This window comes from Citrus sinensis, chromosome 2, assembly GCF_022201045.2.
Source record: "Citrus sinensis cultivar Valencia sweet orange chromosome 2, DVS_A1.0, whole genome shotgun sequence".
Taxonomy (NCBI): Eukaryota; Viridiplantae; Streptophyta; class Magnoliopsida; order Sapindales; family Rutaceae; genus Citrus; species Citrus sinensis.
The window spans coordinates 531,981-546,966 of record NC_068557.1 but is presented as its reverse complement, the minus strand read 5'-3'; the positions used below and the strand labels follow the sequence as shown (position 1 = coordinate 546,966).

The following is a 14,986-nucleotide window of genomic DNA, read 5'->3' as shown; positions in this document are numbered from 1 at the left end:
TGTAGGTCAATTAGAGTGAAATCTTGAAAATAAAATCTTTCAACAAAAACTGAAAGCATCTTCATATTAAGTAATTTAAATGCATCTGTAGGACGTAAAACTAAACCAAGAGTGAGGAATCTATTGTCTGTTAAGTGAATCTACTATTCAATTTCATTAGATTTGGGGAAGCAGTTATATTTGAGTTTTGCAAATTGGGGAAATTGGATAGACAAGATAGGATGAGTTAGATTTCCTGTCTTATTTTATTATTTTAATATAAATTTCAATAAGGTTAATTTTGCAATTAACTAATTCCCTACACAACCCCCAACACCCACACACCCACCCCCCCCCCCCCCCCCCCCCCCCCCCACCAAAAAAAAAACAAAAGCCTACCCGGGCTACAGCTGGGTTAGTGCACTCCGAACTTCGCCCTCTGGTCTAAGATCGATTAAAGTTTAGGATACTCTTCTAGACTTTTTTCTCTCGATCTATATTTTATTATTAAAGATCCAGAAGTGGTCAGGGATTAGAACACCCCCGTGAAACATACAAAACTTTTAATCAAATATCTATTTCATATTTACATAAAACAAATTTCTGAATCTGCTTTGATCATCTCTCTTATTATTATTATTATTTTTGTCATGTTTGTATTTCAAATATCAAGAATATTAAAGAGCAGGATACCATTCTTGACTTAATTTTATCTCTTTGTTAATCCTTTTTTTTTTTCCTCGCAGTCTATTTTGACTGCTAAAGATCAATAACTTAAACTAAAACAATTAATACTTAAGTTTGTTAAAAAAATATATAATTTCTGTCAGTATATATATATATATAGATATATAGACAAAGTAGTATAATTTATACAAAGAGAGTAATGACAGAACTATCATGATTTTTTGATAAATTTATGTGTAGAAAGTGATGTGTAATAATGGATGGGTTAGATAGAAGCGTACAAAATTCATTGCACAATGTATTTGTACCATACTTATCATTTACTCAAAGAGTGATACCATTTTGACCCAGAAAGAAACAACGGTGTTATATTGACAAGGTAAAAAAAAAACTGTAAGTAGGACAATAAAGTGAAAGCACAACAATTACACAACAATAATATTTTCTTTTCTGAATAGTTTTAAAATACATCAATGAATCACTATAAATAGGCATTAGTGGTGTTAACTAATTGCAACATCACTAAGTAAGTATAAGCCATCCGCCTTCAGAGCAAAGTCCAAACAAAAATGGCACCAACAAATGGCTCTACCGTGGTAACTGAGTCCTGGGATATTGCTGATTTTGTCATACACAAAGGTCACGGAGTGAAGGGTCTCTCCGAAAAGGGGCTCAAAAGCCTCCCAAAACAATTTCACCAACCCTTAGAAGAAAGATTCAGTGAGAAAAGAATCCTGGACCACGTATCAATTCCCCTCATTGATATGTCAAAATGGGAGAGTCCTGAAGTCGCAAAATCCATTTGCGATGCCGCTGAGAATTGGGGATTTTTCCAGATTGTGAATCATGGTGTGCCCCTGGAAGTACTCGAGAGAGTAAAGGAAGCTACCCACAGGTTTTTCGCGTTACCGGCAGAGGAGAAGAGGAAGTACTCAAAGGAGAATTCACCAATAAATAATGTCAGGTACGGCTCAAGCTTTGTTCCCCATGTGGAAAGGGCTCTCGAGTGGAAAGACTTTCTCAGCCTGTTTTATGTTTCTGAGGAAGAAACTTCTGCTTTTTGGCCTCCTGTTTGCAAGTAAGTGCCAATATACATACAAACATACACACACACTCTTTCATGTACTATGATTGTATACTGAACGTTATTATTTTTGCTTTTGTTCTTTTTTCCCCCCTCTTTCGGCCCGTAGGGATGAAATGTTGGAGTACATGAGGAGTTCTGAAGTTCTCATCAAACGTTTAATGGATGTGCTAGTAAAGGGGCTAAACGTGAAACGAATTGATGAAATAAGAGAACCTATGTTGTTGGGCTCAAGAAGAGTTAACCTCAACTATTATCCTATGTGTCCCAATCCTGAACTCACAGTTGGCGTAGGCCGTCATTCAGATATTTCAACATTCACTATCCTCCTCCAAGATGACATCGGGGGACTTCACGTGCGAAAGGACAATGGTACTGACTGGATTCATGTCGCTCCAATTAGCGGATCACTCATTATCAACATTGGTGATGCATTGCAAATCATGAGCAATGGTCGATACAAAAGTATTGAGCATTGTGTGATTGCCAATGGAAGCCAGAACAGGATTTCGGTCCCCCTTTTCGTGAACCCAAAACCTGAAGCCATACTCTGTCCCTTCCCCGAAGTGCTTGCAAATGGGGAGAAGCCACTGTATAAGCCAGTTCTGTGCGCAGACTACTCCAGGCATTTCTATACCAAGGCACATGATGGGAAGAAAACTATCGACTTTGCAAAGATAAGCGACATTTGAGATGAAAATCAGTGAATGCCTTGCTAATTGTTATCTTGGTGAAAATAAATTGCACGGTGATGAAGGTGGGATTCAGTGAATAATACTGAGGCCAGTTCTTCACTCCTGACATGGAAAAATAAATTTATTGTTATGAAGGGTTTTACTCTGGCTTCAAAGCTCTATGTATTTGATTCAATTTGTCATATTAATAAATTGTATTTGTGTTTTGTGGATGTATTCTTTTTGTTAGTTAATTTTCTGACACCTTACGGGATCTTTTTGCAGTTCCCGAAACTTTATTGGTGTCATGGTCTTAATTATGATGTTATGGCCTCATGCTATAATGACACTCTCGTATTTGTTTTCGACCTGAAGTCTCAAAGGCCGGTTTCAAGCTCAAGTCTCCATCTCATGTTCACGGCAGGATGGACGCAGGGTTTTTTAATAAGACCTGGCTAAATTAAAACTTTTTGTAGGTATTTTTCCTAATTTTCAGTATAGTTAAAGCAGTAAAAAAAATACACACACACATTAAATAACAAGACATCAATAACCTTGCTCTTAACAAAATATATATGTTAAAAATTAAAAAAATGACAAAATGGTGACAAATTAGCTTATATCTTATAACGCGATTGTAATAGATATTATAAAATTATACGTACCATGAAATATTATTTCATGAAATTCTTTTTTATTTCAATAATAGACAGAATAATTGATAAAATTAAAAAAAAAGGTAGCTAGTCTAATTGTGAAGGAAATAAAAAACGAAAAGATTCTTGCTATAAAATATATTGCGGCAGTTTTTGTAACATTCCTATACTAGTGACAGTGTTATAATATGTTCACATGCTTTTCTTTTAAATCAGAACAAACCATAACATTTTCATAATAAATAGTAATAACCCCGAAGCGTGTTTAATTTCTTCAATAAATATATGATTTGTTCAATTGAAATGGTAAATTACTCCTTTAATATTGAATTTATATGTCCCAATCTAAGAGTAACTTAAGTATGAAAGGTATTTCAATTATTTTAGTAGAGATCCAGTGAGGGATATATTAGATTGTTACATAACAAAATCATAAAACTTTTTTTTTTGAACAAACAAAATCATAAAACTTTAGGGATCTTAAAGAATTTCACCTGAGCCTGGTCAGACTGTAGCCCGGTCTAACTTTAGTAATTAAGTTTTAGAGGTTTTTTTTAAAATTAATTTAATGGCATTTTTTAGATAATTTTAACAGAATGAAATGAGTCATTTTTTGGGACAAAAATGAGCAAAATGCCCTCAAATTTTAAAACTAGCTAAAACTCCCATGATATTAAAATAATCACCTTCTTTGAAAGGGAAATTATACCCTTAAAAATAATAGACATTTAAAACTAAATATTATCAGTTTATCAATAGATTATGGGCCAACACAAAATACGTTGCAATATACAATAGCAAAAGAAAAAATCCAATTGCATTTTTAATTGGATTCTTAATTGAGGAGAAACTTTCTCCTCTTTTATAAAACAATCATACAAAAAACTAAAAATGATAAATCGGTTTACCCATTTCATATTTTCAATTTCGAACACAAACAATAAGCAATATGTTCGGACTTTTTACGGATCCTATATCCCTTATATCGGTTTGACCCATATTTCCATTGCCGCCGATAAAAAAAGTAAATATGATTCCTGAAATTTTTGCTTCCCTCATTTTTCAAACTGAAACCCGAGCAATAGAACCTATTATTGCCACCGATCAATCATCGCCATTATGTCACTGCCACAGGCCTTGGCAGCCCAAAGATGACGATTTGGCTTCTGAATTCTGAGCAACGCCATAGAAAGTCTCAATCTTGATTTATGTTGGAATTTTTTTCAATAAATTTGTTTGAGGTGATGGAGGAAACAAATGTTGGCTATGGTGGATGAAAATTTGTAATAGTTGTCAAGTGGATCAAAACTGGGCTCGTGATTGAAGAGTTTATTATGAGTGCTGCTAAACATCGGGAACTCTGAGAGAAACGACAGCTTGTGTTGCTGTTTTGTTCTCTCACCTTCCCCCCCCCCCCCCCCCCCCACGCGTGAGTAAGAAAAATCTATCCCCCATGTGAAAAAGCACTCCCTTTCAAAACTTTTTCCTTCTTCCACTCGTTTTCATAGATCCATTCCAGCACTCCCTTCTCAAATCCTTTTCCTTCTTCGCTTTCACAGATCCGTTCCAGCCGTTCTAGCACTCCCTTTCAAATCCTTTTCCTTCTTCCACTCACTTTCATATATCCGTTCCAGCACTCCCTTTCAAATCATTTTCCTTCTTCGCTTTCACAGATCCATTCCAGCCGTTCCAGCACTCCCTTTCAACTCCTTTTCCTTTCTATTTTCAACTCCTTCTCCAGCACTCCCACATGAACTCCAACTCCTTTTCCTTTTGTTCACTCCAGTAGCAACTCGCTTCATCTTAGCCTTCCCGACATTACAGCAGCTTCATCTCCGTCTTCTCTCGCTCCAGATCTAATCAGTGGTCGCTGCTGTCGGTGGTCGGTGGTCGGTGGTCGGTGGTCACTCTCTCAGTTTAGTTGGTAATTATTTTTTGATAATTAATTTATGATAATTGTTGGTAATTTTGTTTGCTAATTATTTTGTTGAGTGATTATTTTGTTGGGAATTATTTTGGTAATTGTATTGTTGATAATTATTTTAATAATTAATTTATGATAATTGTTGGTAATTATTTTGAAACTTTGAACACATACAGTTAACTTCACCCGCGGCTTCTTCAAAAACAACCTCAAAGCTTTTTTTCTTACCTTGCCCAAATGATTCACTGATTTCATATATTGATCCCACACAATTAATTGTGTCATAATACATCAGTGCAGTTAATTCTTGTTGGAATTCTTTAAACTTAGAAATAGTATACACCTCTTCAACTTGCTTTTCCATCTCATATCTTGATACACAAGGAGTTTTTTTTACTGAAACACTTGGCATCTGCTTGCCATTCTAATTCAACTTTCCTTCTCAGCGCATTTTCGTACTGCTTCACAAACTACTTCAAATTTATTTTTGCGTTAACAAATCCATCAAAAAATGCATTCATGCTTTCACTTCGTTGAGTTGTTGACATTCCTGCCCAAAAGCAGTCGTTCAAATAATATGGAACCCAACGATACCGCTCCTCATATAAACCATTCAACCAATCATTATCCCATAAATTATACACCGTCATCATGTCATGCCAAGCTTCATCAAACACATTCGGACTTAGTGAATCATAAACAATAGAAAGCAATGAAGAAATAATACCTTCACGTTCTTTAAAAGCTCCTAACTTCTCAGGTACCTTCTTCATTATATGCCACAAACACCATCGATGCCTAGTCGTAGGAAAAACATTTGTGATTGCCTTTTGCATTGTTTTGTCTTGGTCTGTAATGATACCAATGGGAGGAGAATTAGACATGCATGATAGCCACGCCTCAAATAACCACGTAAATGTCTCGGTATCCTCGTGTGAAATTAATCCACATCCTAACAAAATAGACTGACCATGATGATTAACTCCGACAAAAAGAGCGAATGGCATGTCATATTTATTGGTAAGATATGTGGTGTCAAATGTGATGACGTCTCCAAAATATTTGTAAGCAGCCCTACTCCTCCGATCTGCCCAAAATACATTCCTTAATCGATCATGCTCATCCAAATCAATACTGAAAAAAAAAACCATTGCATTATGTTTGCTTATTCTGGAAGTACTTTAGAATTGCCATAACATCTCCTTCTTAAAGCTGTAATCGCCTACCTTTGTCAACAAGATTTCTACAATATTTTTCTAGAAATGACACGTTTTCATATCTAACAGCTTCAACAACAATAGAATTAAAATTCCTAACAATGTTAATTCCTGCACAATCATTCATTTCAATACGCTTTCTTGCACTTGCACTAATGTTGCGGTTACAAGGAAAATATCTAGCTTTATCCAGACTCAATCCATGATTGTGTTCAAGGTTTAAAGTTCGAAGAATCCATTTTCCATCTTTATTTACACAACCTCCAATTCTAGCATCACAACTAGTTTTTATAATAGGTTTTGGCTTCAGCACATCAGTAGATTTACTTTCTGACTTGCCACTACGACAACATACAAACGTCGCGTACCTTATAATTCCATCGCTCCCTTTCTTACTAGTTAACTTCTTAACAAGAAACCCTTCTTGTTTACCATAGGCTTTGTAAAATTACCACATTTCCTCATGGCTATCAAATAACATCCCAAGAGTCGGCTCATATTTTTCCGATTGCGCGTCTTCGACTCCATCTTCATGTTCCAAATTATCCATTTCTACAAAATAATTAATATTCGTATTAACCAAAATGTAAGATCAATTTATACAAACACCATCAAACAATAATTTAATCCATTAAAGTTCTAAAAATTTATATAACAAAAATGATAAATCGAACACAATTTAAATAAAAAAAATGATAAATCGAACACAATTTAAATTAAAAAAAATTCTATGGTCAAACAAAATTTAAATTAAAAAATTCTAAATCAAACATATAATTTAAATAAAAAGATTTCTAAAAAATTCTAAATTAAACACATTATCATTTAATCAGTAAATGCAGGTACATTTCTATTATTATGATATAACAAAAAATAATAAACAAATAAAAAATTATTCTTTAAGCTGAGATAATTACCAACTGGGTGTTGCTTCAAGATCTAGATCGAGAAATGAACGAGCTGAAGTAATGGCCACTAATTTGATGAGCTGAAGTAATGGCTTGTGAAGAGCAAAGAAGTGAACGAGCAAGGAGAGAAAACTTAGCTTTGCTTGGTCATGAGCCGGAGTGAGCTTTGGAGACTGGTGACTTTCACGTGGGGGGCCAGATTTCACTTGGCAAAAGTGACTTGAGTGTGAGGCCAAACGGCAACTTTTTGTTGACCATTTAAGAAAATGTCCTGAAAGAGAAGAAAAAACTAATAAAAGGGAGTGTTTTTTCATGTGGGAGGCTCGCTTTATCTTACTCATGTTGGGGGGAGGGGGGAGCTAAGAGAATGAAACGGCAGCACAAGCTGCCGTTTCTCTCAGTGTTCTCTCAGGGTTCCCAACCTTTAGCATTTCTCGTTTATTATTCTCTCGACATGTTGGGTTTATGCATTAAAATTGGCGGCTCGCGTGGTGGTCACCATCCATGGTGATTCAAGCAAGGTTAGAAATTGACGCGAGAGAGAGAAGAAAAATGAATAATTTTAAGATAAAAAAAGAAAAATGAATAATTTTTTAAAAATTCACAATTCCTGCTTCTTTCGATTTAATCATATGTATGTTCAAAACTTCACAAAATAATCATATGTACGTTGAATTATTTAAATTGTGCCACATGTTTAGAAAATAATCATATGTACGTTGCTTAAATCATTTTTTAAATTTAAATTCATTTGTACGTTGAATTAAGTCAAAATCTGTAAAACATATAACTTTACTGGAAAGTTGTTGGACTTACTTTTAAAAGACAGAATTGCCCTTTACGAAAGTGATTACTTTAACAGCGACTCAGCGAGGGATTTTAACAAGTTTTAAAACCTGTGGGGGATTTTGCTTAGTTCTAGAAAATAAGAGGGGGTTCAGCTCATTTTTTTGTTTTTCATTTTTATGGCTTTTTACCGAATGCAAGCTAACTATATTCTAATGTAAAAAAATATTCCCATTTTATTATTCATTTTGTATACCTGTCCTCAAAATCTACACCATGTCCACCGAACTAATTTAAGCTCGTCTTTATTATTATTATTATTATTATTTTCCTTACCCACATCCCTCCTCATTTTGTTTAGTTGCTTCATTCATCGGGCTTTTAATGTAATTATATAATATGTATTTATAAAATCTTTTTTCACTGAATTGCATTTTATTTCATGCTTTAATGTATGATTTTGAGTTTAGGCCTTTAGGATTAGGAAATGATCTATCACTGTCCAATTTATATTATTTTTACTTATATATTTTAACATTTAAATTTAGTAAGGATAAATAATTGTAAAAGTATAGGTTCTTAAAAGTTAAAAAAAAACAAGTAGTTTCGTACTTATTTGAAGAGTTTCAAACAAAAATAAATATATCATTCAGATTCAGACATTTAAATTTATTCAAAATTCAGCTTAATTCAAATTTATATCATCTTTTAGACTAAAAAACAAACACCATCTTATTTCATTTATGTCATATCTGTTTTCATTTTCTAGTTAGATATTAGACCCCATATAAAGAAAAAATTATACAGTTTCACTAAACTAAAATAAAACTATTCTTTTATCTATTAGTATATAAAAATAAGGGGATTCATGTATATATATATAAGTGGATTGAAAATATTTTTGGCATGTAAGTATCAATTAATTTTATATTATTAATCTGAAAATATTTTAGTGCACAGCTTTAGGCAATCTATTTGTTTTAGGCTAGAACTTTTCAAATCTCTGTATTTCTTATTAATTTTGGCAAATTGTTCAGACTCGGGCAAGTTTATATCATTTTTCATAATTAACCCAAACATAAATCTTTACACACACATATCTACATCTAGTTGCATATTATTTTATGTAATAAGTGGGGACCTTAATGGAAATTATAAGTATTATTTTATAGTATATTACCTTATAATACCTTAATGAAATTATAAGAATTATTTTATAGTATATTACCTTATAAATTCATCAAATTATTATTTAAAAATATGGTCTCGAGTTGGGATTAGCAGCAAAAAAGTTATAAAACTTATCAAGGTTACAGGGTTTATTGTAGAAATTATTGGAAGAATGATCTTCCCACATAGGCAATTAAAGAGTAATTAATTTATGGAATAATCAATAGGATGAGAGAGAGAAGGATGAATTACTCCCAGTAGAGTGAAATAAAATTTATTGAAATAATTTAATACATAAACTGTTGAAACTAGAGTAAAGCCCATTATCTTTGATACCCACGAGTGAAGAAATGGTTTCGGGATTATTCTAGGAAACCAACCTTGCACTTCATATTATGATTATCAACATAAAAATTAGCTAGGCTTTCACATATGATCATCTCAAAAGTCACCTATCTTTGCAAAGTCGATAGTTTTCTTTCCATCATGTGCTTTCGTATAGAAATGTCTGGAATAGTCTGCACACAAAACTGGCTTATACAGTGGCTTCTCTCCATTTGCGAGCACTTCGGGAAAAGGACAGAGTATGGCTTCAGGTTTTGGGTTCACGAAAAGGGGGACCGAAATCCTGTTCTGGCTTCCATTGGCAATCACACAATGCTCAATACTTTTGTATCGACCATTGCTCATTATTTGTAATGCATCACCAATGTTGATAATGAGTGATCCGCTAATTGGAGCGACATGAATCCAGTCATTACCACTGTCTTTCCGCACATGAAGTCCCCCGATATCATCCTGGAGGAGGATGGTGAATGTTGAAATATCTGAATGACGGCCTACTCCCACTGTGAGTTCAGGATTGGGACACATAGGATAGTAGTTGAGGTTAACTCTTCTTGAACCCAACAACATAGGTTCTCTTATTTCATCAATTCGTTTCACATTTAGCCCCTTGACTAGCACATGCATTAAACGTCTAATGAGAACCTCAGAACTCTTCATGTACTCCAACGTTTCATCCCTATAAGCAAAAACAAAAAATAAAAAGTAAAAAAAAAATAAAAATAAAAACATTCAGTACACAATCTTAGGTATCATGTTTGGTATTGTGGTGATATAGTTTGAAAGTTACTGTGAACCAAAAGTGGTAACTATATAATAAAAGTTATGATAATGTAGTAATACGACTTTTAAAAATAAGTTTTATAAAAATAATAAAGATATGATAAGTTTTTTATTATACAAGTAGTGGAGATTTAGTATATTTAAAAGTATATGTATATGTTTATGTATGTGTGTGTCTGTGTGTGGGCACTTACTTGCAAACAGGAGGCCAAAATGCAGAAGTTTCTTCCTCAGAACCATAAAATAGGCTGAGAAAGTCTTTCCACTCCAAAGCCTTTTCCACAAGAGGAACAAAGCTCGAGCCGAGCCTCACTTTATTGGTTGGTGAATTCTCTTTTGAGTACTTCCTCTTCTCCTCTGCCGGTAACGCGAAAAACCTGTGGGTCGCTTCCTTTACTCTCTCGAGTACTTCCAGGGGCACACCATGATTCACAATCTGGAAAAACCCCCAATTCTCAGCGGCATCGCAAATGGATTTTGCGACTTCAGGACTCTCCCAGTTTGACATATCAATGAGGGGAATTGATACTTGATCCAGGATTTTCTTCTCACTGAATCTTTCTTCCAAGGGTTGGTGAAATTGTTTTGGGAGGCTTTTGAGTCCCATTTCGGAGAGACCCTTCACTCCATGACCTTTGTTTATAACTGTGGACTTGAGTGCAATGAATCGAAAACTCAGAGTCCCAAAACGGTTTCGTTTTGATCAAATTGTTCAGTCATTTGTCACGTGCAGCACGAGGTTTTTAAGTTCAAAGGCTAAACAACTCAGCAGCTGTCGTTTTGGATGAACTTAAGTGAAGCACGTGGCCAGCTCGTGAAGAAGCGAATCAAGGCTGTTAAAAACCGTTACACACGTGTCCAGATTCTGAGCAATCTGGGTTTCAGCATCAGTGGTATAAAACTGGTCGCTGAGGGAGAAACAGACGTGGTTCTGAGAGAGCTTGAGAGAGAGATCAGAAAGTGAGAGAGGTTATTCTTGTTGCTTGTAATCTCTTGTTTAGAAGCTCTGTATTTGTCTTCTTGATTCATCAATAAAGCTTTTCCTGTGGCTTTTCCCGTGAATGTAAATTGTGCATGTAATGCACAATTGAACCACGTAAGATTCTGTTCTTGTGTGTTGTTTCTTGTTTAGGTTAAAACACTGTGATATTAATCATTAGATCTAGAGCCTATTGGAATTGAGTTGGGAACTTGATATCTAATCTTGGTTTCTTCTGCATCTTGTTTGATCAAGAACTTGAGTCTTCTGGGCAGTGGCTTAGCATCTTGAATCTTAAGGGGTGTTAAATCACTACAATAACAAAATCAACAATATCCCAGGACTCAGTTGCGAGGGTAGAGCCATTTGTTGGTGCCATTTTTGCTTGGACTTAGCTCTCCAAGATGGATGGATTATGCTTGGTGATGCTGCAAGTAATTAACATTATTAATGCTTATTTATAGTGATTGATTGATTGATGCATTTGATAGGTACCGAAAAAATTCAGACAACTGATTATGACATGGTTTACTTTTTTTGAAAAATGGCAATGGCATGTCAAACTTGGTATAATATAATTAGAAAAAAATGATTCAGTTGTTTAGGATTTTCAGTCAGTAGCATGTCTTTTTCCCAAAATAGTATTACTATTCAGTAAAAATTGTCAATTTGTTACATGTATAATTTTATGTGTCGTTTATTTATTTCTTATCTCTAAATGATGATTGAGTGAAGTCATTTTGAGTGCTTCCCTCTTCTTTTCTGCTTAAGAAATCTTGCTATGCTTTCAAAAATAAGGCCCCTTTGGACTTATTTTTGAGAGTCTCAAAATTGATTTTAAAAAGTTAAAATCTAATTTTGATTTTTGGTAATTTTTTAACTTATTTTTGATAAAATTACTTATTTTACATCAGATTTTGAAAAGTAGAAGAAGAATAATTTTTTAAAATGTGATTTTGAGAATCAATTTTATACTTAATTGAATTCCATATATATCCTGATATATATTATAAAAGTTTGAAATTATTCTTATTCAATTAGGAAATAGAATGGTTTAAACTTAACAACATGATTATTATTGGCAACTATATTAGCATAAAAAATAAAAATTAATGAAGTAAAAAAGATATTATATATACACATTTATTAATGTGTAAATAAATTTTATCTAACATTATATCCATTTTACTCATTTTCATTTTTAAAGCAGTTCAACAATAAGTTTTATTAAACATATACTACTAATTTCTAAAATAGATTTTATTAAACATTTAACTAATTTTCTTTATTGCTTATTGTTTTTATAGCACAGTTAACGATAATTATTTTAAAAGTTACAATATTACCAAATTGACCCATAGTCTTTTGATTATTTAACTAATGGGATTAGTTGGCTAAGCTAGCTTGTTAATCAAGTGTTAGGATTTCTCTCTCATGATTTCTTGCAATTAATTCTTTACTATGGTGTATGCTTTTTCATCCTTACAATAAAAATAGTTATTTTTTTCTTTTTTTTTTTTGAGAGAAAAAAGTAGTTACTCTCATTGTGATGTTGTATGTGAAGTGTCATCATATTTGATATTACTAAAATGTTATAAAAAAAGAAAAATTGTTTTGCTAGAGTCTAAAAAAATTTTGGCAAACATATATGTAAGCTGCCTTAGGTGAAAGAGTCATTTGGGTTTTACTTAGTTTGCTTTCTGTTTCAATAAATCATAGTCTTTGGGGATGTTGTTATTTGACTTATTCTTTGTTAAACACGTAGCTAAGATAATGGCTAACGTGTCCTATTTATATGCTTTCTGTTAGTGTTGAAAATGGCTATTAAAAGCCAAGTTGAGTTTCAATAAAAAGATGTCATTCAATCCACTTTATTAAGCTCTCGTTACTGCAGCCAATTGATTCTAACAAATTGGTATCAGAGCGAGGCGAGTGACTTGCAAACAAAGGAGAGTTTGAGAGATGTCAAGTGCAAGCGAAGGTTCTTTCGTCCAACCAGCCATTCCACGTTTTGATGGTCATTACGACCATTGGAGTATGCTCATGGAGAACTTCTTAAGGTCCAAGGAATACTGGAGTGAAATACAAGTGTGCAACCTAAGAGAGGGGTGAATTGAGATTCTAAAAATTATTTGATTCTAAAACAAATTATCAAGCAAATCTAAAATGAATTTAATGGAATAACAATTAAATCAATTACAATATAAAAAGATAAGGGAAGAGAGATTCAAACACTGAGATTTTTACGTGGTTCGGCCAACCTCGCCTACGTCCACGCCTCCAAGCTTTCCAGGCTTGAGGATTTCACTAAGCAACCCTCCAAGCCTTCAAATGCTTACACTTGACTTCCAATGTGTCAATGAACCTTTACAACAAGAGATTATCCTCAATCTCTTAACCTAAGTGTATCCCAACACTTACAATCACTCAAAGTAAAAGAGTAAAAATTATTTTTCTCTCACACAATATTTAAGATTACAAATCAATACCCAATGTGTGAATAGATGAAGCAAGAATGTGTTTTAAAGTTTTATGAAGATTGTATTCTCGAATATAAGCTCAATGGTCGTGTTGTGACCAATCTTGTTTGAATTTGAATGAGCTTATTTATAGTTGGAGATGAAAAACTAGCCGTTATAGACTGTCTGCTCGCAAACGGTTCACCGTTAACCATTAACGGTTAACCGTTTAGGCTTGGTCAAAGTTACCGTTGGACCAATTTTTAAATAAATGTGTTAAACAGAAGTCCTACAGTGGCGGTCAAGAATGTCACTCCTAAAGAAGCATGGTCTGGTGTGAAACCTTCAGTGGAACATTTTAGAGTCTTCGGATGTGTGGCACATGTTCACGTCCCAGACGCCAGGAGAACTAAGCTAGATAACAAGAGTTTTGAATGTGTGCTTTTGGGATTTAGTGAGGAGACAAAAGGCTACAGGCTATATGATCCCATGGCTAAAAAAGTGGTGACTAGTAGAGACGTAGTATTTGAGGAAGATAGACAATGAGAGTCGGACACTAGCTATAAGGAACAAGTGTTGGTAGATCTTGAGTGGGGTGATGACAAGAATAACACAGATGATGAGCATGAGGCAGAAAGTGATGAAAATCTTGAAATTGCTAGTGAAGGCAATGAAGCTGTGCGAGATGAAAATCATGCAGCCGAGAATGTTGTACCTAATCCGGTGAATATAGAAGGGTTTGAGGCTAGAGATAGAAGGGTCAGACAGGTTCCTATTTGGATGAAAGATTATGACGGCAGTGAGGGACTATCCGAGGAAGAAATTGAGCTGAATATAGTTGTTATTGCTTCCACAAATCCTATCAACTATGAATAGGCAGTGAAGAGTTCAAAATGGAGATCGGCAATGGAATCAGAGATTCACTCCATTGAAAAGAATCAGACATGGGAACTTATTAACTTGCCAATTGGTGCCAAAACCATTGGAGTGAAATGGATTTATAAAATGAAATTGAACGGACTTGGAGAGGTAGACAAGTACAAGGCTCGGTTGGTAGCAAAGGGGTATTTTCAATAACAAGGGGTAGACCTCACTGAAGTGTTTGCTTCAGTAGCTCGTATGGATACAATGAGGATGATAATGGCACTTGCGGCACAAAGAGGTTGGAAGATTTACCAATTGGATGTAAAATCAGCGTTTCTCCATGGTGAACTCAGTGAAGACGTGTTTGTAGAGTAACCGGAAGGTTATAAAAAAAAGGGGGAGTGAGCATAAGGTGTATAAGTTGCATAAAGCTTTGTACGGTCTAAAACAAGCTCCACGAGCTTGGTTTAG

The 14,986-nt window shown here is 34.2% G+C and overlaps 3 protein-coding genes across 3 annotated transcripts; 1 reads left to right on the top strand and 2 right to left on the bottom strand.

Moving 5' to 3' along the window:
* Positions 1 to 1,169: 1,169 nt before the first annotated feature.
* On the top strand, positions 1,170 to 2,657 carry LOC102611531 (bi-functional coumaroyl CoA and feruloyl CoA ortho-hydroxylase Diox4). The gene is made up of 2 exons (XM_006488838.4): positions 1,170 to 1,744; positions 1,860 to 2,657. The coding sequence occupies exons 1-2, from the start codon at positions 1,236 to 1,238 to the stop codon at positions 2,440 to 2,442; spliced, it is 1,092 nt and encodes a 363-aa protein (XP_006488901.1). The 5' UTR covers positions 1,170 to 1,235; the 3' UTR covers positions 2,443 to 2,657.
* A 2,817-nt stretch (positions 2,658 to 5,474) lies between these two features.
* On the bottom strand, positions 5,475 to 6,771 carry LOC107178375 (protein FAR1-RELATED SEQUENCE 5-like). The gene is made up of 3 exons (XM_015533462.1): positions 6,674 to 6,771; positions 6,231 to 6,562; positions 5,475 to 6,091 (listed from the first exon to the last, which is right to left on the bottom strand). Exons 1-3 carry the CDS (start codon positions 6,769 to 6,771, stop codon positions 5,475 to 5,477), a joined length of 1,047 nt encoding a protein of 348 aa, XP_015388948.1.
* Positions 6,772 to 9,507: 2,736 nt separating this feature from the next.
* Positions 9,508 to 11,571, bottom strand: LOC102611821 (bi-functional coumaroyl CoA and feruloyl CoA ortho-hydroxylase Diox4-like). Its single transcript, XM_025092256.2, has 3 exons — positions 11,515 to 11,571; positions 10,408 to 10,865; positions 9,508 to 10,109 (listed from the first exon to the last, which is right to left on the bottom strand). The coding sequence occupies exons 1-3, from the start codon at positions 11,569 to 11,571 to the stop codon at positions 9,527 to 9,529; spliced, it is 1,098 nt and encodes a 365-aa protein (XP_024948024.1). The 3' UTR covers positions 9,508 to 9,526.
* Between the last annotated feature and the right edge of the window lie 3,415 nt (positions 11,572 to 14,986).